At 44.3% G+C, this 23,535-nt stretch overlaps 4 protein-coding genes across 6 annotated transcripts; 2 read left to right on the plus strand and 2 right to left on the minus strand.

The window, feature by feature from the left end:
- The first annotated feature begins 430 nt into the window (after window positions 1-430).
- On the plus strand, window positions 431-12,899 carry LOC6537394 (probable serine/threonine-protein kinase MARK-C). 2 transcript variants are annotated; one of them, XM_002097914.3, is made up of 6 exons: window positions 431-1,493; window positions 8,878-9,057; window positions 9,124-9,635; window positions 9,699-9,921; window positions 9,985-10,195; window positions 10,263-12,899. In XM_002097914.3, the coding sequence occupies exons 1-6, from the start codon at window positions 1,328-1,330 to the stop codon at window positions 12,427-12,429; spliced, it is 3,459 nt and encodes a 1,152-aa protein (XP_002097950.1). In that variant the 5' UTR covers window positions 431-1,327; the 3' UTR covers window positions 12,430-12,899. The 2 variants fall into 2 exon arrangements, with proteins under 2 accessions (XP_002097950.1, XP_015048327.1); XM_015192841.2 differs by lacking the exon at window positions 431-1,493 and adding an exon at window positions 5,264-5,790.
- Window positions 12,900-14,449: 1,550 nt separating this feature from the next.
- On the minus strand, window positions 14,450-15,035 carry LOC26535403. Its single transcript, XM_015192842.2, has one exon. The coding sequence runs from the start codon at window positions 15,005-15,007 to the stop codon at window positions 14,483-14,485; it is 525 nt and encodes a 174-aa protein (XP_015048328.1). The 5' UTR covers window positions 15,008-15,035; the 3' UTR covers window positions 14,450-14,482.
- A 251-nt stretch (window positions 15,036-15,286) lies between these two features.
- LOC6537395 lies at window positions 15,287-21,116 on the plus strand. 2 transcript variants are annotated; one of them, XM_039376101.1, is made up of 5 exons: window positions 15,287-15,677; window positions 16,415-16,584; window positions 16,642-20,027; window positions 20,089-20,213; window positions 20,274-21,116. In XM_039376101.1, exons 2-5 carry the CDS (start codon window positions 16,485-16,487, stop codon window positions 20,440-20,442), a joined length of 3,780 nt encoding a protein of 1,259 aa, XP_039232035.1. In that variant the 5' UTR covers window positions 15,287-15,677; window positions 16,415-16,484; the 3' UTR covers window positions 20,443-21,116. The 2 variants fall into 2 exon arrangements, with proteins under 2 accessions (XP_039232035.1, XP_002097951.3); XM_002097915.3 differs by lacking the exon at window positions 15,287-15,677 and adding an exon at window positions 15,925-16,124.
- Window positions 21,117-21,277: 161 nt separating this feature from the next.
- Window positions 21,278-23,398, minus strand: LOC6537396 (WD repeat-containing protein 55 homolog). The gene is made up of 2 exons (XM_002097916.3): window positions 23,256-23,398; window positions 21,278-23,180 (listed from the first exon to the last, which is right to left on the minus strand). The coding sequence occupies exons 1-2, from the start codon at window positions 23,261-23,263 to the stop codon at window positions 21,689-21,691; spliced, it is 1,500 nt and encodes a 499-aa protein (XP_002097952.1). The 5' UTR covers window positions 23,264-23,398; the 3' UTR covers window positions 21,278-21,688.
- Window positions 23,399-23,535: the final 137 nt, after the last annotated feature.

The following is a 23,535-nucleotide window of genomic DNA, read 5'->3' on the forward strand; positions in this document are numbered from 1 at the left end:
AGTCAATAAAAATTCTAATAAATTATAATCACCCAAAAATGCATTTTGTTAAAATGTGGGGGGCGTTTTTCTAATAGTTTTCAACTTGTTAACTTGAATCATTTTTAAGCACTGCTTGAATAATTAAAAACTTTATGAACATGGAGATAATTACTTCCATAGTCGACTAAAGGAATTTTAAAAGAACCGCCAAAAGCGTTTACACTTCGTCAAGTAAAATACATGTAGAAACCATGAGGGCGTTGCCACCCCACTGTAATTTAGCGAGTTCAGCCACCAAGCAAACAGCGAAGTTCATCACCATACCTTGGTAGAGTAGCCATACTGCATTGGAAGCGAAAAACCTTAGTATCGCCAGCGTAGTGTGGTATTTTCGTTGCCCCGAAAAACGGCCCCACCAAAATGGCAGCTCCGGCCACACCGAACAATTCGTCGTCATTCGTCGGAATCATTCGAACTTTGAAAATGGATCGGTAGCTGGGAAGGAAACTTAAAGCGAAATACGCAAAGAAAACGGCTTTTGTCCGCTATTCAGCGATTTTTTTTGTGTTGTAATCAGCAGAGGAAATTTTAACGACCAACTCCACCGCCACACCAGCCCCAGAAAATAAAATAGAACTACCTTTGCACCACCACCACCACTACTACAGCCATCTCAACTACAACTACAACAACAGCAGCAACACAGCAACAGCAATAGCACCACTGCACAGCCAAGCCCACAAAGAGAAGGTGAAACGCAAAACAACAAAAAACACACAAAATAGCGCAGAAAATAAAACCAAGTCAGATAACCGAAAAAAAGCGGTGCAAATAGATAAACCCCATTTTTTGCTTGAGCTTTTTCGCCTGTGTAATGAGAGAAATCAGCAGCAGCCATCGATTACAACAACAGCAGCAACACCAACGACGACGACGACGACTCAACCACCAAACTTGACCAACGAAGAATAAATAGAGAGAGATAGAGGGAGAGAGAGCGCGCGCGAGGAGAGAGAGGAGCATCTGCAGCAGAATTAAATCAGTTTTTTCATCAACCGCCGCAATTCTTGGCAATTGGATTAAAAACTAGAGGAGAAGAACAAAAACGGAAAACAAAAAACATCCCATAGGCGGCCACCATTTTGAATGAGCTGAACAAGAAGAGAGGGAGAGCGAGAGAGCGAGAAACTGCTGCTCATTTGTTGCACTACGCACTGCAGCTGGCCGCGGCGTAACCGTAAACCCTTTTCCAGCTTGGAAGCACTCTACCTGTCTCCCTCTAATCGCGTCCAGGAGCACCGTACAGTCCAACAACAACAACACCACTACCACCAACAGCAACAACATGGTGGAGCTGGAGGAGCACAAGTCCGGGACAGCTGCCTCTGCTGCCAATGCAAGCAACAACAACAACAACAATCACCCCCGTGGATCTGGGGACAGCGGCATCCGGAGTAGCAGCGGCATTTCCTGCAGCAACACGGACAACAGCTGCAGCCAGAGTCAGTCAGGTGAGCACTTTGAATGGTTCTGGGCAACATGTGGGTTTCCAGAACATGGGGCGGAACCTCCTAGGAACCTAATCTCTAAGAATCTTATCCCAATAGCACACGAAAAGACTTTATACTTCTAAAGCGCTTCGTGTGTCACCAGTTTAATTTTAAATAGGAAACTTGTTAACAGAATGATGAAATGATCGCAAATATTAGCTCTGACTGTGGATTTTGGCAGGAACCAATTGGAATTTTACCTATCTCAGTTGAAACTGCGTTGCAAAATGGTGTGTTGCCTAAATTTATAGTATATCTGATAGGCAAATGTTATTTGCATGCCAAAATAAAGCTTAGGGTGTAGCTTATAATTTACTGAATTAGTCATTATTATTTTGACAATATGACGAACGTTATCTGCTTTTTTAAAATGTATCTACAAAACGCAGTTCTCCATTAATAGTGGAATGTAAATTATAACTCCTAATTGTGGTAAAACAAAAGTTATAACGCGAGTTATAGGATAGTTCTACTGAAAAGCAATGGTTTATTGTAATATTTATGACTATTTGTTGATTTGTATCGCCTGCAGCAGTTTTAAGAAGTTCCGTTTCGGAAGTTCCGTAACATACTACTACTACTGGACTACCAACCGGGGGTACAGAACCGACCATTGTTGCTCCTCCACCATCATTCCCTCCATTCTAGTCTCAGTTATCGGCAGCACTTTCGATTCGTTTACCCTTGCTAATCAATCGAGCGAACTAGGGAGCATTGACTGGGCCACACTGCGCACCGGTTGTCAGTGTATTTCCTTGACGTCACACAATGTTCGAGAACATGCATGCTGTCTGCCTGCCGGCGCCCAACCCCAGCCCCACCACCCACTCCCCTTTCCTTCACTTCCCTTCCTCCCGCCAACAGTCCGTGGGGTGTTTACAGTTGTTCTGTTTCGCCAAGAGAACCACATTGCATCATGCGACTGGGGCCATTAAGCGAAATATACATATGTAGTGGGTGTGTGCCCTAATTTGAGGGGTATTCCAGCATCTGGATTTTATAACCATCACTGGATGTGTTATTATTGTATACAAGTTCTTAATTATATGTGGGATTTCATATATGCTTTTTAATAATATTGACAAAGATCAACTTAATCCACTATTTAAGCATATCCTAACTGAAGGTTAAGCTAGAAGTTTGTTTTCGTTTAGATAATGATTAAAGTCTACGTCTAGTCCATACTTTGTGTTTATTAAAGATAATCTTATGAAGCATGACAGATTATTGTGTAAATATACCAGGTAGACCACTGAAATCCACTTATGTATATCCCATATCCTATAAGACTGTGCATAAGTGAGCTGTTTCTGAGAATAATCAAATCCATATAGGTAAATGTTTGATGTAAAAATCTTTACCATTTCATACACTCTGCAATTAGGGATTATAAGTTCGTATAAAGCTGGTAGCTTGTACAAATATGGTTATGCATTTTGGGACATGTTCTAGTGGAACATTCCAAGCACAAGGGTATTCCAAACTTTTCTTCCTAGCTGTTCCTTTTCCCTGCTATTCCACCAACACCAACAAAGAGCAGCAGCTGCCGGCGATGAAGCGAAGAGAGGGAGATGGCACGAGTATCTGTGCCAGCTAGCTGAGACCGAGAAATTGAGCGTGTGCAGGCAGTTAATGGAAATGGAAAATGACTCATGATGGCTGATCGATTGAGCGTAATGCACTGGCACTCGTGTTCAAATGCGTATTCGTGCTCGAAATGCAGCGAGCGCGGTGAAATGTGAACAAACTTCCAAAGCTGCAGCCACATACGGTACGATTATAACCTTCATGACGTTTATTGCACTTGGTGACGTTCGTTGCAGCCCAAAATAGAACGTCGAAACAAAGCGGACGAACGAACTGTTTAAAGCAGAACCACCGATGAGAGCGTGGCCTCCCACACATATGTTTGTCTGCTCCCATTAGGAGTTTTGCTGGAGAGGATTTTGCAGCTGCAATCAACTGAGTGGAAAACGCTGTCAGGCGGGGCCCACCAGCTGAAAGCTTGTTTTCCCCCACCGAACCAAACCTATTATCAAGAAGTTTTCATTCTAACGAGGCTGTTTGGAGGACAGTCAGTGGTGCCTACGTGCAGCCTCCTCCGATTCATGAAATCAGCCCATCCATATCTTGGTCTCTGTCTCTCTCCCTTGCGCAAAAGCCCTGCGAGAGAAATTTATTTTTTAGCTTTGGCAATGCCGCAGCGGAAAAAACGTCAGCTGAATCCCCAGAGGCATATGTTGTTGTTTACTGTGCAAAAACGAAAACAAAGCATGTTAAATGTAGTTTTTGTTTTGCTGTTTGTCCTTTCCACTTGTTTGCTTTTAAACAGAACTCGCGCACATCACACCACCTTCCATACTGCTTTGGTGTTGGAGTATGTCTCTCTCCCTCGCTCCCGTCTTTCACGACATTTTCGGCCTACGTGCGATTCGGTATCGCAAAACGGACAAAAACAATGGAGCAGGGCTCTCTGCACTGAAAGAAAAATAACTGTTTTAGTTCAAAAGAACTACAAATCAAAGCATTAGGATGTTCGATAAAGTACTTTTAAATTGTGTACCTTTCTAAAACTAAGTTCTATCCGCTCAAATCCAAATACTACAACCATTTTTCTACCTGTGTACTCTCTTTTTACAAGAGCTTAATTGCATCATGTAACGCTCTTGCGCACCGGTCTTTTCCAGTGCCGCTCTCTTAATCCTCTACCACTGGCTCTTTTTCGGCCACCTTCTGCTTCTCGGTCTGTCGCTTTGTTATTGTTTTTCCTGTTGCTGTTTTTGTTTTGCTTGCGGCGTGTCGGCCACAACCACAAAGCTACTTCTTGTGAAAACTGGTTCTGTGTCCAATGAATGATGTGGCTTTATCGCCGCTCTCTTTCCGCCGCCGATGCGTTGGTGTGCGTGGGCTTATTGGCCAGGTTGTGTGATAACACAGGTATCGTTGGAGGTATTGGTATCGGTATCGGTTACCTCCATTCCATAATCTGGCCTAAACTAGTGTGTCAATATTTGCACCTCTCAAAGACCAAGATCTCCATCGGCAAACACAAAGCCAATGTTTTCTTTTTGCCATCGAGTTCTCAACAAATATGAATTTATATCGACTAACTCGATGAATAAACATGGCCGGTAATTGCTGTGCATTCGATTTGAAACCGGATTTTTGCAACCAAAGGCGTTTCTCTTCCGGGCTGTTTTTTTTTAAATTTGTTTGTAAGCAAGAGATCGGGGTTTTGTTTTCGCTGTCCTGTAACGAACAATATTTCTGGTCGTTCGACACTCGCAATTATTGAGCAGGTTATGCCCCATACCATCTAACTATGTATCTATGCTTGTACATACATATGAACATACAATGTATGTTTTTTGCTACCCTTGCAAACACGTATCAAAAAATATATAAATACAGCACAGGTCATAGTAATAAAAACGTTGTGTTGCAGATTTACAATGTATAAACTGGCTTCCCTGCTGTTTTGGTCCAACTTGATTTGTCATAAAGATGAATAGTTTGTTGATACCCTATGCGGGGCACTATCTTTCCAACCTCTACTGTTTGTAGATGTCTGTTTGTTACAACAACTCTCGCTCTCGTTTCGGCCGCTCTCTTCGTTCGTCACCCACCGCTCTTTGGAGCTTTTTTCGCTCTTCGCGCACTGCGGTAGTTTTCGGTTTTTGTCGCTCCCCCGAAAGCGGGCGCGTGTTTGAATTTGATTCTTTCCTCGTTGGCGCCGCGCGACGTAGGTCCGCAAAGATTTGTCCGTGTTTTTTCCATTTCTTTCAAATTCACTTTTTTGACCAATTGGTTTTCGCCGCACACCCAAAGTCGCCGGTACTAAACTTATACACACTCATTCACGCGAAACAAATCCAATACGAAATTCCCGGCCATTTGATCTGAACAATTTTCCGTGTGCTTCCCTATAATAACAATCATTCAGCGTGCAGATTGTTGTTTTCGTTTTCGTCGAACGAAAAGGGAAAAGTGTTGTACTTTAAATCAAAGATGATCCAACCTGAATAGGGTTAAAATTAGCCCGATATCGCAATAAAACAAACAACTAAACTGAAACTAAAGCAATACAATATCGACGGGGAGCAATATAATATCGAAAGCAGGCGGTTTTATCTACGCATTGCAAAAAACGTGCCGCCCAGAAGAAGAACAAGCAGCAGAACGGGCGTTGCTTAGACAAATTGCGTTGCGATTAAAAGGCGAACAGCAGCAGCAGCAACAACAGCAGCAAACATGTTGGGTAAATACAACAACAACAACAAAAACAAAATCTAGGACCGAAATGAGATGAGAGAACTTTAGCACACACACAGAGATTTGCTCACTCGCACCCACACAACATGACGGGCATGTGCATCTGTGTGTGAGGGGAAACGTTTCGAAATGCCGGTTTTTGCATTTTTGTTATTGTTTTTTGTTCGAACAAGTTTCCGCTACATTTTACAGGCTGTTAATAGCAATTACATTTTAGGCTTGTCTATTGTCTTTTAAAAACTGATTTTTAATTATTTCCAACCGTTAAGAAAACTAAAACGACCTTGATATACATTTTATGTATAATAACTATGTAATAAATCCCATTTGGTTATTCTCTAATTTAATTCCGCACATCATATTTTTTATTGTCATACGTTATGTTCTGGTTCTCTCGCCATTTTCATACATTTTTTCGCTTTTACAATTTCATTTGCTGCGCAATAATTTTCTGCTTCTTTACAGCACACAAACACATGCGTGCAGATAGCGTACGTGTGTGGTGTGTGCATGTGTGTGAGTGCCTATGCCCGTGAATTCATGCTGGCAAGAGAAGAAGGTGGCTTAAGAAGAGAGTGAGTTGATGGGGAAGCAACTCTTTAGCATTCTAGACCTTTCGCAAGGAAACTAATAAACCAATTGGTTAAATTTTCTTTTAGTAATATTTAGTTAATTGGCTATATTCCAAAAGAATACTTTTTCCTTATGTGTGTGTCTTTAAATGTAGGATGAATACAAATTTTAACAAAACAAAAATTTTTAAAATAACAATTAAAAGGCATTTCAGTTAAAAAATTAATATGTATTTATATAAAACTGTAACTTCTTTTTGCCTAGAATTAGATCTGACGTCACAGCTTGCAGATGTTAAGCGCTGCTAATTGGGAATTTATTCGAAGTGCCCTCTGTCGCACTTTCACCCTGCCATGAAGTAATACCACAAATGAGAGCGAGAAAGAAACGGACCCACCTTATCTTCCTCTTCCTCCCTACTCTCCACTGCTCTCTATTTACTAAAAGCTCCTCATGTGCGACCGCATGTTGTTTCTCCTCCCCCTTTTTTTTTCATTCCACTGGCATTATTTGAATTGAAATCGGCAAAGTTAAGTGCCAAAAGCAAACCTTTTGCTTTGCTCGCTTTTTGCGTAGTTCGCCCGTCTTATCAACCTTTTGTTTATTCACTAATCGAGTGGCCACCGTATTATTTTGCGTTTCCTACCTAGACATTTGATAACTTATTATGGCACTGGCTTCGATAATGTTTGCGCGAAGCCTTAAAATTGAAATTTCTCAAGGTTTTTCTCTAGACGCTTTCGATTCTTGTTTTGTTTTCAGCTTTGCATTATCTGCTAGCTTTTGTTTTTTCATAGCTTTGCACCTGTAGGCGAACTGTCCTTCATCTCGGTTAAACTTTTAAACTTTAAAGAACCCAAGTCTGATCTCGATTCCAATTGGAAGTTTTTTAAAGCAATGCATAACAAAATTGTATACATCGATATGTATGTATGTACATTGTTATAAACTTCTAAGGGCCATGTGCAATTGTTGTTTAAATAAATCAAGTTTACTTCATAATGAAATTTACTTTGTAACGAGTATAGAAGCTTTCCAAAATTAAATAAAACTTTACACAAGTACACACATAAAGAGGCATCTGAAAAGCCGGCCGGCAAACCATGAAAATATTTTCCTAGGTTTTCGTTCGTATCAGGTTCTTTTACATAAGTTGGTTTGGCTCGTTAACGCTTGTCTAGCCGCTGATGAAATGTTGTAAGGGCGTTTCATCAAATGCCTATTGTCGTCATCACCTTATCGACTTGCATCTGAAGGGATCGGATGATGTGTTTTGCCGACGTCAAGCACGGACATTTTGTGCCGGAACTGCGGAAATTGTTTATGCAATTTAAACAAAAATACACACGTCTTCAGCACACTCACATATCTCTTGATCATCAAAACCAAATGATTTGGCGAAAAATAACATACATACATACATACATTAATAATTAAATGCGCAGAATATTCGGCGGGCGTTTGTGAAAGAGTCCATTTCGATAAACAAGAGAAATGCAAAAGAGTTTGAACGCCGCGTTTGTTTCTGTTGTCTCGGCGTTTATATTTACGCAATTGATAACAATTAAAGCTGACCAACAAATAGGCCAAATTTTATATTTAGAATAGAACGGAAAGCGTGCGACGAATCACGAAACGTGTGGGTGGTTGAGATGGGAGGACCACACTGCATATAAATTGGACATTCATTTGAAAGATGACGGAACAAGAAGTTAATACATATACTATATTTGACAGTGAGACGGATATTTAAAACACCCTTACAAAAGAAGAGTAACTGTACCCTAAAGTCGTTGAATCCTCAGCGATTTCTGCTGTAGAGTACTCCACCCAATAACTGCAATGAAGCGATACTTATTTACAATGCGACGTGACTCCAGGCTTATGTATTAGTTCTTTAGTCGACCAGCTAGATCCACCAAAAGATATCGCCCTGGTGCAGCCGTCGTGGACTTTATAAATAGTGACCGGGCTATTGACAACAATTGAAGAACAGGCACACACTCAATCAAGCTGATCGCCGGTCCTCGGCCCCCTTGCTTATACTCCTCCGATCTTGGGATTAGCTCCAGGCACAGGCCTAGCTCTGAACGATTCCAACCAGAAGTTTTCTATATAGCGGCCTGTTTGCGGCTGTTTTCTCATTATTTATTTTACATATTTATGCACACTTGCGGCGACTTGTTTACGACACGCGATTTGCTTTCTACGCAGTTAGTGCAAAAGTACGAGTATTTCTTATTTTATTTATATTCCCTCATTATTATTTTTATACATTGATAAATGCAAAAAAAAAAATAGCCATGCAAATATGGTGAATGTTTTTGATAAAAAGCTCATACCATACCATATCATACAATGGTACTTGTAACGCCGATCGTATTTCGATATAGAGCTAGACTATCCGCTTATTACCAGCTAGAATGCAGAAGTCAAAGGGTCGGAGCGAATTTAATTCGAAACTTTATTTAATAAAATTGTCGCATTTTGTTTTTTACAGACGGACAGAATGAGCTGACGCGCTACAGCAGCGAGGACGTGTCGGGCAATGAGTCCAGCGAGGCGCCCAACATGACCGAGATGGAACGCCAGGCGGAGCTTAACAGGCACAAGGAGGAGATGCAGAAGAAGCGGCGCAAGAAACGCATCAGCTCCTCTCTACATTCGTCAACCTTTCAGGGTGAGTATGGGGGTCAGAGATTAGCTGACAGGGTGCATTATCTAAATTATTCTTTTCGCCCACTAGAGCTGTACAAGCTGACTGGCGAGATTCTTGGCGAGGGAGCCTACGCATCGGTGCAAACTTGCGTTAACATCTACACCGATCTGGAGTACGCCGTGAAGGTGATCGATAAGATACCGGGACATGCGCGTGCACGTGTATTTCGCGAAGTGGAGACATTCCATCACTGCCAGGGCCATTTGGGCATCTTGCAACTGATCGAATTCTTCGAGGATGACGAAAAGTTCTACCTGGTATTCGAGAAGATCAACGGTGGTCCATTGCTAACGCGCATTCAGGAGCACATTTGCTTTTCTGAGCACGAGGCTTCGCAGATAATCAAGGAGATCGCCTCCGGACTCGATTTTCTGCACAAGAAGGGCATTGCCCATCGTGATCTCAAGCCGGAGAATATTCTGTGTGTCAAGACGGATTCGCTGTGCCCAATCAAGATTTGCGACTTTGATTTGGGTTCGGGGATTAAGTTCACCACGGATATCTCGTCGCCAGCAGCCACTCCCCAGTTATTGACACCAGTAAGTCGGAAATTATTGATGACTTTTGATTATAAATACTAAATGCAATTACTTAATTTTTAGGTTGGCAGTGCCGAGTTTATGGCTCCGGAAGTGGTCGATTTGTTTGTGGGCGAGGCACACTATTACGATAAGAGGTGCGATTTGTGGTCCTTGGGAGTCATAGCTTACATCTTGCTCTGCGGCTATCCGCCATTTTCGGGCAACTGTGGTGAGGATTGCGGCTGGAATCGCGGTGAAAACTGTCGCACGTGCCAGGAGCTGCTTTTCGAGTCCATACAAGAAGGTTCGTGGATACTAGTGTTATTATCATTATTAGTATTAATATCATAATATTACTATTGTTTAGGACACTTTTCTTTCCCGGAGGCCGAGTGGCACGATGTCAGCGATGAGGCCAAGGATCTAATTTCTAACCTGCTCGTCAAGCAGGCTGCAAAACGCCTCAGCGCCGAGGCAGTGTTGAATCACCCTTGGATTCGTATGTGCGAGCACGAGCCACCGGCCAACAAGCATGCCAGGCGCCACAAGGCTCTGCAAACGCCCAGTAACATCCGACGGTAATTAGACAAATTATATTACCATTGATTCCCAGAAATAATTTGGGTTTTCGTATTTCATTTGCAGCAATCACCAGTCGGCAAGGGAAATCTCGCAGTTTGCCGAATCTGCCATGGCCGTCAAGCGCGTGGTCCTACAGCATTTCTCGATGCGCTACGATTATATGAAAGAGCGTCCTAATATCTACCAGCCATCGCAGGCCTACATGGACGCCTATAGCGATGAAAACTACAATCCCAAGCCGCCGGGCCATTACACTCGCAATCGCTCGCAGCGCAATCCCGCTGCCTCCTTGTGCAGCTACGGAGGGCGTATGTCCTCAATGCACGGTCAGCGGGCTAATAGCCGTCAGTCTTCCCGAAATGCTTCTCGCAATGCATCTGCAATTTATCCGAATAGCGGGGGCTTTAAGACTTTAAACGTTCATGAGGAAGATGACGACGATGAAGCTCTCGAGGCTTTTGGCCGCATCGACGATGATGATGACGATGAGTGGGCGAGGTCAACGAGGGAATATCAGCAGCGGCGTGAGATGCAACAGCGCCAGGAGGCGCTTAGTGAGGATCACTATAGGCGTCAGAGCGGAAGCGAGGGCGACGATGTGGAAGATGAGGATGGAGAGAATGAGGACTATCAGCACTATAAGCATTATTGGCGCGAATTGGACGAGGACGAAGGCGACGACTATTTGTATGAGCAGCAGCAGCGCGTCGATGATATAGTCGAGGAGGAGGAGTTCGAGGATGAACCAAAGGAGGAAACTCAAGCTGACAATCTAAAGCTAACGAAAGCTTACGTGGAGCAAGTTGGCGAGACCAATGTGGAGAAATCGAAGCCACAGGACGATAACGGTGGGTATATAAGGGAGGACCTTATTATGGATAATATGGATTTGGAGGAAAAAACTCAGCAAAGCGAATTTGCTAAGCTCACCATAATGCGCAAAGATGCGCAGAAGGAGGAGAATGAGATAATGCAGCAGCATGATGAGGAGAAGAAGGAGGAAATACAGCAGGATGATGTTGATGGGGCTAAGAAGCAAGGACCATCAAGTGATATTAGTGCTACTACCATCACCGATAATAACAAGCAGCAAACACCAGTTATGACTACTACACACATTAACAACTGGCAAACTGGCGATGCAATTGAAGATGATGATGTTAAACTATTGGATAGTATTAGTGATTTAAATGAAAAGCTACCTGAAATTTATGAGACTGCAAATATTGTTGTCAACTCAGCGGCAGTGCCAGCAGCATCGACACCAGCAGCATCAGCAACACGCCCACCAACCGATAACCCAGCGGAAGATGATTCGAACGTAATCAAACCGACAACTGCTGCTGAGGGGACAACAATGCGAACGACTTTTGGCCAGGCAGCTGAAGAGGAGAAGCCTGTAGCCCAATCCCACACCGCGGGTCACCACAGCAAGACCGGCCGCACTGTTAACTTTGCCCCCGATGCATATCAGAACGACGAGGATGCCGATATCGATGAGGACGACGACTACGATGAGGATGAGGAGGAGGATCTGCACGAGCACAGCAAGCAACAGCTGCCTTCCAATGCCTACACTCGGAAGCAGCGACAGCTGCACCAGCGGTACATTGTGCCACGCTACCAGCCTGCGGATCACGTTCCTCAGAGGCAGCACACCGAAAACTGGCGTTATCGCACCCATCATTCGCAGGAGCAGCAGCCGACAGCGGACTATCGCAAGTATCGCCCGCCGTTTAGCACCGGAGGCGGAGGTGGCCACCATGGCAACCAGCAGCGCAATTACTTGGGGAGCTTCTCGCACAGCGGCGGTGCCGCTGGTTACAAGATTGCTCCAATGGCGCCACCAATGCAGCCGCCTCCGCGGCACAACAGCGCCGGAAGCAGTGGCAGTGGCAGCGGCAGCGGCGGATCTCCGCCATCTGATGAGCAGTCGAACATTCGTAACTGGCGTCAGGATTGTGTTTACGCCCGCAGTTGCGGCATGAACCAGGGGCCGGAACAGCAGCGGCACAACCGTTCGTCGGGCCAGCGTGTCCCGCAGCAACCCAGGATTGGCAGTGGGCGCTTCGCCCACTTGCAGGCGACCCAATTGATGGATGAGTTGCCTGATATGAGGATTGGCCTTTCGCCGCCGAGCGAGAGTGTGCTGCTCCAACGGCGCCTACGCCAGCAACAGCGGGCCAACGATTTGTCCGAGTACTGCGAACCGGCCACCGCCAGTGGTTAGGCCAAGTCGGTCCATTTTGGACAGATAACTCTGTTTTTCACGCACATTCTCTAAAAACCAACTTTCCAGTTCTATGATTCTTTTTGGTGCAACTTTTCAACAACTAACGTTTCAAGCAAAAGTGTACGCAAACTATTTAAATTCAAATAATTCCGCCACTGCAAACAGAGTTAACAAAAAACCCAAAAAAAAAAAAAAAAACGAAATGATAATAATAAAGTGATGAATTCATGTGGTAGGAGAAAGGGACTGCAGAGTGGAAAAAACAGAAGCCGAGGGAAATTGAGAGTGGCAAATGTCTACGCTGTTTTGAAGCAAGCCAAACAGTCGTTCGAGATGAAAACAACAGAAAACAAATACCTTTTTTTATAAAAAAGATTCGAAAAATTGTAATTTATATTGCAGTATAATTTTTTATTATGAAAAATAAAAACGAATACGAAAAGTGTTTGGTCAAGAGATGCATAAAACCCTTACGACTTTTCTGTTTTGGTGAAATTGCTTAAATACTAAGTACTCTAAAAAAAAATTTGTCCATGCCTCTTGAGTCAAAATGATGATAATTTTTGAACGCCCGGTCCAAATACCAACATGTACAACAAATGAAAATTGTTAATATTTGTATAGTATGTTTTTATTTCTCATGACAAAAATTGTTATAGGAAAGGATAAACGGGCAGCAACAATAAGTTGAGTTTACAAAGTTAATTAAATTGTCAAAATTTCGAGTGGCTCGCCAATCCGTTGGAATCGAAATTTACACTTAAAAATCAAACACTGGTAATATTATTTCGAAGAAATTGACATGTACGCAGGATAAACTGAAATATAAATTAAATTTTGTTTACAGCTTACAGTTTTGTAAGCGTATATGCCAATTACTTGGAAATAGTTTACCTGTGTTCAGTTAATTATTTCAAAAACTATTGAAACATATATTAATTAAGCCCCAAACACTCCTCTACACTGACACCCACACACACACTAAGGCCAACTACACTGGGCCAAAATCTAACGAACTCTTGACATTGCAAGTTGCTCAACATTTTTTGATGGGCGTAAATGAAAGCATAGCATGCAAACCAATTTTGTTAAATACATACACCTATAATATTTAAAAAATTGTGATATAAAATGTAAATGTAAATGCACCTGAAGAAATCTATCTATCAAATGACGCTGTGCCATCAACAACCACTTCAATCTACTGATAAGGCCGCCAGAGAAGGAACCTTTTCCACAGTCCTTATTTGTTTACGTCCCACGAAATCAATGTCAAGTGCATATACACCGATACTTCTATTTTTCCAACCAACAGCAACTTATACGAAAAACTTCCAAAAAAAAAACACAAAAACAAAATAAAAAAAAATTCAAACTGACAACAAAACAATTCAATGCAGACATATATAAAATGATAAATGATTGTTCATAATTTTAGCTCAAAACGTAGCTGACAAAAAAAGTTGCCAATGGCTTCGTTTTGAGATTGGTTAAAGTTTTGAACATTTGCTAATAATAACGACAGCGTCCAATTAATTTAAACTATTCATGCAAAGGATTCCTACAGAAGCAATCAAACTTGCACTGAAACTGAAGTATTGAAGTGGAAACTATCGCTTTCGTTTTATTTGTAAAACTGTGAGGAATGTTTCGCAACGAAACAAAAAAATAATAATAACTATGAGTTAAATTTACAAGCAGCGCTGCTTAAAATCCGATAATACTACACTCAAACAAACAGCACCTTGGTTTAGAAAATGTCCGTTAAGCCAATGGTTAAACTTAAGTCGTTATACTGTCGTTACAGCGCTGTTTTCGAGAAGTGAAGAACACCAACGATAATGCGGAGGAAGTCCTGCAGATAATTGATTAGCTGACCGATTTAATCAAGGAACATTTGTATGAAGAGAATTGGTTTTAAACGAAAAGCGAAGAGAAAAGCATACAAAGCCAGCAATAAATGAAAGAGTAGATATTGTTTTATACATATAAAAACTCAATAAAAACGCAAAATACATCCAATGTTAAGGCTTGTGTTGTGCATGTGGGTTTATTTCAGGCAGCAGCAAATAAGTATAACCAATCCGAAAAGCCAGATAACCCAATTCAGGTGCAGGGTACTATCTCCCATGGACACCGCATGGTAGGTTGGAGCCTTCAGTTGGGGAAAGTGTAGAACCATCAAATCGGGATGCGAAATGTTCCTTTGCGTGGAATTTTCCTGAGTCAAGCATTCTTTGAGGAGCCTCTCTAAAAAATAAATCCTGTCGTAGACGCAGTCGAAATCCGTGTAGTATTCGTAGACTGATGTCCCATTTCGAACGAGTTCGCCTCTTTCGTCCACTAGAAATGAATCTAGATGGTGCAGCCGGCTTCTCCCGATCGTAATGAAGAAAGCTCGAGAATCGTTTTCCACGTGGAAAAAGGCGTACGAGTGGTATATGTAATTATTTTGGTAATTAAACTCGTGGTTCAATCGCAGTTTTGGTTTCTTCCGCTTTCTTTTGTATGTGCCTCGGCAAAAATAAACAAATATCTTATTTTTGATGGGCGAGCACTGTGGAGTTATTCCCATGCTAACTTGAAATGAAACTAAAGGAAACTAAGTTTGTGATAGTTTTGCTATATAATATATATAATCTATACAATATAATAAAATAAACTTTTAAAAACAATACATTTTGGGCTTAACTGCTTATTTATTTAGCTTTCTTAAAAAGTTGATGGATAATGATAATTAACGGTTTATTTGGTGACAAATATTTTCAATTACCAGTGTGGCCGTTCTGCAAAACTTTAGTCCACGAAAGAGCTAGCTAGCCTGCATGCGATAGTATCGCCATCACCTCCGACCTGCAAGTTTTTGCAACGTCGAGGAAAAAGTTGTCTGGATATTTAAGTTCGGTGTAGTTGCTGTTATAAAATCGGGTTACACAGACAAAATGATAAGCTCGTGAGAACATTTAAAACGCAAATTTGCATGTGCAGATTGTAAATTTGTTCAGGGCAGCAGCTGCTTATGAGAAGAGTACCCCGCCCTCTCAAAAAGAATTGCATTTGAGCTCCCTTTTGTTCCCCAATAGCAGCTGTTGGCCTGCCAACCCCCACCACCCACTCTTTTTTTTTTTTGGCCCAATCGGAAATCCGTACCCGGTTAATCGCGTAATTCTGGCTTCAAAAATAGAGAAAAGAACCCAAATCATATTTGAAACAAACGCATAATTCCTAATAAACATATAATAGCGGTAAGCATTATTTGTGGCCTTTTGTTATCATTGAACAGCTGTTCACAGTTTACCTCCAGCTGAACAGCTGATTTCGAGTTTTCCCTAAAAAGAGTAGTCAATAGTATTGAAACATGTAAGATACTTAAAACGCAAATACTATTCATAAACTTATTAAAAAATAAACGGCACAATTAAATAACAGCTTAGACATATCGATATGCTGTAATATCGATACTGCGCTCATCCCTATTGCGTTAACTAAAAAAAAAACTGATGAACTTAATTAATAATAAGTTGTAATAAGTTATTTAGAGCTTCCGTGGAAAACCCCAATATATCCGTGCATGGAATCCGATCCAAAAATTTCACTTTTCACGGCTGCGTTTGTGTTTTTTCAACGTAGCTTTGGAATTGTTTGCTAACGGCGATGAAAAACTTGACGGAAAAATTGGTGCTGACAAAAGAGTGTGTATTTGACAAGCAAAGAAAAAATTTCAGTTTTCAAACTTTATTTTGAGCTTCAAATCGTTTTTGGTGCTTATTGAAAAGCTACTCGCTCGAGAACTGTGCAACTCATAGCCCCGAATTTCCATTTGGAGCACAAGTACATAGCTGGCAACAGTTCTGGAACCCAAATACTTAACCCACTGCTGGTTTTTGGGTCTGTTTCCGGACAAAAAAAAAAGCAAACTTGTCTCTGTTAGACAGTTATACCCGTAAATTAATCATTTGTTCGTACATATACATATTTTTAGCGCATTTTGGCCTGTATGCGCTGCAACACACCTTTGCCGTTCGGTTAACGTTGCCCACTAGACAACTGCAATGGATAGCTTGGAGAACGACCAGGAGGAGCTCCGCCACCAGCCGAGGGTCACCTTGGCGTACGGCAGTGTGGCCACCAGTTCCGGCGCACAAGAGAACCGTAAGGTGGAACCATCATCCGGAACCAGATAGTGCTAATCCTCTTGACCTCTTGCAGATTCCCAGTATGCGATGTACTATAATCAGCAGAGGGACCCCCTTTCGGACAGCTACATGCTAATGACGCCGTTCCTCTCCAGTTCGCAGAGCCACAGTCACACTCATTCGCCGCCCACGTACACCGCCATGGTGCCGCCGCGTCGCGAAGAGAGCTCTGGATTTGAGGGCATGGCCGGGCGGTGTGACAAGTGCAGTTCGCTGGCCGGACTCTGCCGCTGCGAATCGGTGGTGGCCAGCAGCAGTCGCTATGCGGACTCCACACAAAACCAGTCGCAGTCGGAGGCTCAATTCTTGGAGCAGCCTTCCTCCTCCACAACGGCGGTCGCCAATCCGCCCGCTGTTCATGCCATTCCACGACCCAAGCGAAAGAAGACTGAACCTCTGACAATGGAGCCAGAGAGTGACAATGCCGGCGACGCGATGGTTGCGTCCGACAGCGGCACATGGCCAGCCGGTGCTATAGAGGAGCACGCCATGGACTCTGCGGCAGTCGTTTACGAGCTCCCCTCTAGTTCGCTGCAGCTGAGCAACAGCTCCTTCGAAACGGCTCCAAGTGCCGTAAATGCTTACGATGATGTGACATCTAGTGCCTCGGACACGGAGCACGGCCAGTTTGCTCATACGCGTACCACCAACACCACGACGACAACGTCGGCGGTGCAGGCTCACAAGAAGAAGGCTAGCCGCTCCAGTGATGCCTCCAACGCATCATCCAGCGCGGTAGATACGGATGCCACGCCGAGCACGAGTGCCCAATCGAGAAGGCGACAGGTTAATCACTTTTCTTATCGCAAAGCAAGGGTTTTGGAGCCGGAAAACGAGAGCAGCGATGACGGTTGGGATTTGCGCGTGCACAATCCCGCTCCACCAACTGAGCCCTCTGTGACGATTATCCGTGGTAGCAGGGGATCCGTTGAGCCGGAGCTAGGTCATACGGATCACAACTACTACAACAGTCGCCGCGCTGTGGCGGAAGCCCCGCCGGATAGTACCTACATGAGGGCAGCCTCCTGCTCCACGGCCACCCATACTACGCGTAGCGTGGATTACGGATCTCGCATTGGTCAAAGGCCTGCTGCAACGGGATCACCGTCCACAACCTCGGAGCAAGAACAGGAGCAGCACCAGCAGCTACAGCAGGTGGAGGACAGCATTAACGAAGAACTAGGCCTCCAGCAGTCACCTGGCCAAGCCATGCGCAGTATGTACAGTGTTCCCGTCGAGTCTAGAATGTCATGGAGTCGTGCGCGTCCCTCTGATGATGCAGTACCGCCTAGAAAGCATGCGCGCCTGGAACTGTCCGGAAGGTCGCGTTCCAAACTGTCCTCAACGAATTATAATTCGTTTCATCCTGGAAGGAGCAGACACCGCACCTATGCGGAGCAAGAGAGCACTTCTAGGCGACATCATATGCCGTTCCCACCATCCTCGACGCCAACTTCAAACGGGTCTTGTGTGATTACCTACGTCGGCCGGCCGAGAGAGAGTCAGCCCGCCGTGGATCTTAATCTTCCGTCCACATCCACAGGAAGGCGTGGCAGCCACGAGACCCGTGCCGATTCTGTAGTCTTGACTGCACCAGACTTGCAGCTGGATGATTGGTCATCGGACGACGATGATGATGACGTAGTATTTGTGCACTCCACTCGTGAGCCCATACTCTCGATCGATTTGACTTCAGATGACGATGGCTTAGCTACTGATATGCAACTGCAGAGGGATAGGGAGAGGGGCCGTGAAAGAGAGCGGGAGCGAGAAAGGGATCGGGAACCATATCGAAATGACACTCAACCCAACCCGGAGGAACCGAGTGATGAAAGGAGACCGATGTTTGACTGTGCTTACACATTCCCCTATGCCCGCAGGACAGATCGTCGCACCGAAGCGAATAATGATGGCACCTCGGCATTTGCATTTTATAGTGGCGCTCTGGCTGATCGGGCTGCCATTTCGGATCACAACTACAGCTACGAGCTAGACCAGCTGATGGATCCCGGCGCTGGTCATTTTTACCCGCCCCGCTGCTCCAGCATGGATCCCCAGCGCTACTTCCTTCCGATCAACGAATCCTCTATGTGGATGCCAGGCCATCCCTCGGCTCCACAGCCACCGCCGCCCCCGATGCCACCTATCCTGTTGCCTGACAACTCTTCCACTGAGGCATATTTACGTCATCAGCAAAGAAATCTTACCTCCACTCCAACCAGCTCCTCCAGCGAGCAGACACCAACGCAGCAATCCCGTCACAGGCGAAGTAGTCCGGCGAATGTGTATCACCGCTACCATCCGTACTATTATGCAATCACAACGCTGCCAACGGTGGTGGAGTCGGACTACCCACCCAGTCTTCAGCCTCACCCTCACCCTCATTTTCAGCCCACTCAAGGTGGGAGCAGTCGCAGTTCTTTAAGTGGAGCTTTGAATGCGGCTGCAGTGGCAGCCACAGCGGCGGCGGTACAGGCACAAACTTTCAGTGATTTGCTCTCGCAGGCTCATAATGAGGGACGCGCTGCTGCATTGGAAGGCAATCGGACACCTCCACATGCCATGGTGCACTCCCAACAGCAGCAGCAGCGGCAATCCATTAATCCACCCGCGCCAGCAGTAGTATCGAATGCAAACCTGGCGGCAGCTGTTTCTCCGCCACCTCCGCTTGAAATGTATTCCGGACGGAGCACCATACCGCATTGCGGATCTCCGCCTTTTAGTGTGCGACGCTCTGAGGCTGCATATAGCAATAGACAGCACTATCAGCCGCAGCCGCACCAAGGCCACCAGGCACCGCAAAACCAGATGCACGCCCACATTCATCCCCCTCACCGGGCTAGCGCTATTGTGGCCACCTCGCTGACGCCGGCTCCACCGTACCCGGTGCATCAAAATCTGTGGTACCGTCAGCAAAGCATGCAGGAGATGCACCGTCGCCACATGACGCCCACGCCCATCGATCTTTCATCGAATGCTCCGCTCTTGACGAGCACGCTGCGAAACGGGTACCTGCATAGCATCTGCAGTTGTGTTCATGCTCGAAACGGTCCCGTTTCAAGCCTGGATCCCGCCTACTATCCGCCGTACGACGCCGCAACTGCAGCGGCTGCTCCTCCACCATCTCCGCAACAACAGTCGCCTGCTACATCCGAGGGTGCTAGTGGTAGCGGGGCAGCACAAGCGAGAATGAGACACCTGCAGCTTCAGCCTCAACAGCAGCCGCAATCCCAGCAATCGCCACCGGTAATGCAGCATTTGCACCGACAGCGGGCGATTCACCACCACATGTTCCACCACCACTACTCGCCGCTACATCTGGAGATTGGGCTGGCCCCCCTCTCTCTGGGCTCCCGTATCCTAATCGGACCACCTCGTCCAAACCGGGGAGCTACTTTGGTAACACAACATACGGAAAACAATTACATAACGTGTTAATTACGTTTTACGTTTATTTCAGGAAACCATCGAGAGGAATACCTTGCCACACAAATATCGACGCGTACGGAGACCCAGCGAGTCGGATGAGGATGCCGAGAAGTGCGCCATTTGCTTAACCCTCTTTGAGATTGAGAACGAAGTTCGGTGAGTTAAATGTGGAAATTATTTATACCGAGCTCTAATTATATTGAATAACAATTGCAGCCGCCTGCCGTGCATGCATCTATTTCACACGGACTGCGTGGATCAGTGGCTGGTCACGAACAAGCACTGCCCCATTTGTCGCGTCGACATCGAAACCCACATGCCAAACGACGCCCTTGCCCCCAGCTCCAGTGGAGTCACAGATGCCGCCAATTCCGCTGCCTTATGACATTGTGTCCACGGCATCTTCATGTAAATCCCTCAGACTGAGTTGGTTTTCGGCATGCATCGATATAAAAACAAAGAATGAAATATTCGTAATAACCCCATATACAAACCTTAAAATGTTTAACCCACCGCAACGCATGTAAAAGGCAGTTGCCACCGTTTGCTGCCGTGTTGCGCTGAAAGATATCAAAAAGCTAAATTCGTTTTGGCTCAATTTCTACATCTAAGTATATTAAGTGATTCGGCAAATAATTTCCTACACATATGTACAAATTGTCTACGTTTTGTGAAACAAAATTCTTGTGATAAGAATTTCATAAATATGCGTATATTGTTATAGTATAGAGTTCCCACGACGGGCGTATATGATGACTTTGACCCCAGCTTGTTGTTATATTTTTAATGATCACACAAAATACCATATAACATCGGACCCAAAATTTAAGCGTTTAGAAATCGATTCGGCAATTTATTCTGATCCTTTTCTGATTATATATTTATCACCATGCGTAATTAATTTGAAGGATTTAAAATTTGTATGATTTCGCTTCATTATTTAACAAATTTTGTTATGTTTTGATTAGTCACAAAAATGTAAAGGAGAATAATATTTTATTATATATTATTATAATACACATATGTTAAATTTAATACATTACCGATTATTGCTCAATATCTCATAACGTGCCATATAAGTGAATTGATTCGATGCAATTTTTAAAGCTTGAGCTAAACATATTTTAAAATGGTTGGTTTTATATTAAAGAAAAAGTTTTCTAAAACTTTTAAAAATTTGTTGTCTAAGACGGCAGAAATCAATAAATAATCCAAACAAGTTTTCTGATGTTTTTTATTCCTCCGATAAAAATTCGGTACACTTTTATTTCTGTTTGGGATTTATTCTTAATCAGTTCTATTATCAATAACAGTTCAATGCGAAATTTAAATGTACTACTTTGTGTAAAATCGTCGTGCAACACTTTAGGGATTGGTAGCTACGTTTCGATGCTTTCAAATACGTTCTATAAGTTCAACACTTTACTTTTGATATCTGGATGGGTCAATTTCGTTGATATGACAGAAAACCTATACAAATGAAATGAATCTTTGAATACACACTACTGCATAAATTAGGAATTTTTGAAACATTAGATTAAGCGATTCTTTAGATTTGTAGACTCGCCTCCTTTCCAAATTGACCCACCGACAGAGTACGACTATAAATCATTGCTAGCAAACATTTCATTCTAGGCCATATTACTGGGTCCAGCGCTCGGATCATGATCATCATCATCCGCATCCTCTTTGGTCAGGTCGGCAAAAAAGTCAGATGCATTGCTGCATTTTGAGGAGGGAAGATTGTGACGCTGCTCCTTGTAGGCGTTGTGTTTCTCATTGTACTTAATGTCTCCAAAGTCCTCGAAATACTTAACATTCCAGAATCGCACGTCGTTGTTGTGCGAGGAGGATGCGATGAGCTCACCGCTGGAGTTGACGTCTAGCGACTCGATGGGCATATTATGCTGTCCCACCACGCCGAGATTACGATACGGAGCGATGTGACAAGCTCGAATGTTTCCATCCTCCCCGGCCAAGCAGGCAATCCGGTCTGTGATGGGTATCATTAAACTAATGGGGCTCTTGATGCCTGGATACATGTCGCAGTGGTACCCGAATTGTCCCCAGTTGTAGGTATACAGGCGACCCTTGGAGGTACCCACCACCAGCTTGGAGTCACCGCGATAGATGCCCATGCAGCTTAGCTCCTCCTCGTACGGCTCCGATTGCACGTACATCTTTCGCGCAGCTATATTGAATGTAGTCAGGTAGCCATCGGCACTGGTGGCCAGCAGCAGTTTGTTTTGATCGTTGGTCGTCAGCTGGGTGATCTGATCTTCCAGCTCTTTCAGCTCGAAGATGGCATTCTTGGTGCGCAGATCCCACAGCTTGACCGTGCCTGCATCATCCCCCGTGGCAAAGAGATTTTCATTTAGAACGTGCAGCGTGTTGATGGCATCATCGTGGGCCGTCTCGTATAGCTTTTTCAGCTTCTCCGTTTCCATATCGGTGACCATGACGCACTTGTCTTTGGAGCAGGTAAGCAGGAAGCGCCCATCCTCTGTGAACTCCACATCGCGGCATGCTTTGGAATGAACCTCAATAGTGCGCAGCAGCTTGTTCGCTTCGTTGTCATACTCGTACAGATGTACATCCCCGATGATTGTGGCTAGGGCGATGATATCACGGTCCGGATGGAAGCAGATATCTGTTATGAAGTCTTCAAGCTTAATCTCTGGAGGAGCACTGCGTGGCTTCTTTATAGCGGCTATCATGGCACGTACAGTCTCGTCTGTTTCGTCGTCCACGTCCAAGTCGAAGGTAGCTTCTGATTGCCTGTTGCTGCCCGATGGATTATCGTCATCCTTGCGTCTCTTTGCACTCGTTGCTCCTCCGGCGGATGCACCGCCCGCATCATCGAGCATCGAATCATCTGAGTCGGAGTCCGCTGCATTCGGATCGAAACTATCATCGCTGCTGATACTTTCGTTGCCATCGTAACTACTGTCGCCATCGTTTTCCGGCACTGGAGCACCCATGTCAACCAGGTCATATTCGTCGTTGTCGCTGTCCGACTCGTTCAGCACCTCCTGTTCGATTTCCGCTATGACACCGACCACCATGTCTTCGTCCAGATCATCCAGTTCGTCTTCGTCGGAGGGGGTTTTAAAGTTGTTATGCCTGCGAAACGCATGTTCGGAACAAGTTTAGGATTCCAATCCGTTGACCCAATGCGGTGCGTTTGAAAATACTCACGTGTGCATAATAGTATAAGTCCAAGTTGCGAAAAAATGCGCTTTTATTTACCACGTTCGGAAATTGTTTGGATACCACGAGAACAAGAGGAAGCAGAAAGCATGTCGCCACTCAGCTGTTCAAGATGGTTGGCCATTTGGCTAGTTCTTAGCTAATTTCGTTGGCAGCCATTTCTACTTGTATAGAGATATATTTTAATTTACGCTTTATATTTCCGATTAAAGTAGTTGAAAGTGATTTTAGCGTATTAAAATTTGCGTTCTTAATTAAATCTTATATA

This window comes from Drosophila yakuba, chromosome 3R, assembly GCF_016746365.2.
Source record: "Drosophila yakuba strain Tai18E2 chromosome 3R, Prin_Dyak_Tai18E2_2.1, whole genome shotgun sequence".
NCBI classification, from domain to species: Eukaryota; Metazoa; Arthropoda; class Insecta; order Diptera; family Drosophilidae; genus Drosophila; species Drosophila yakuba.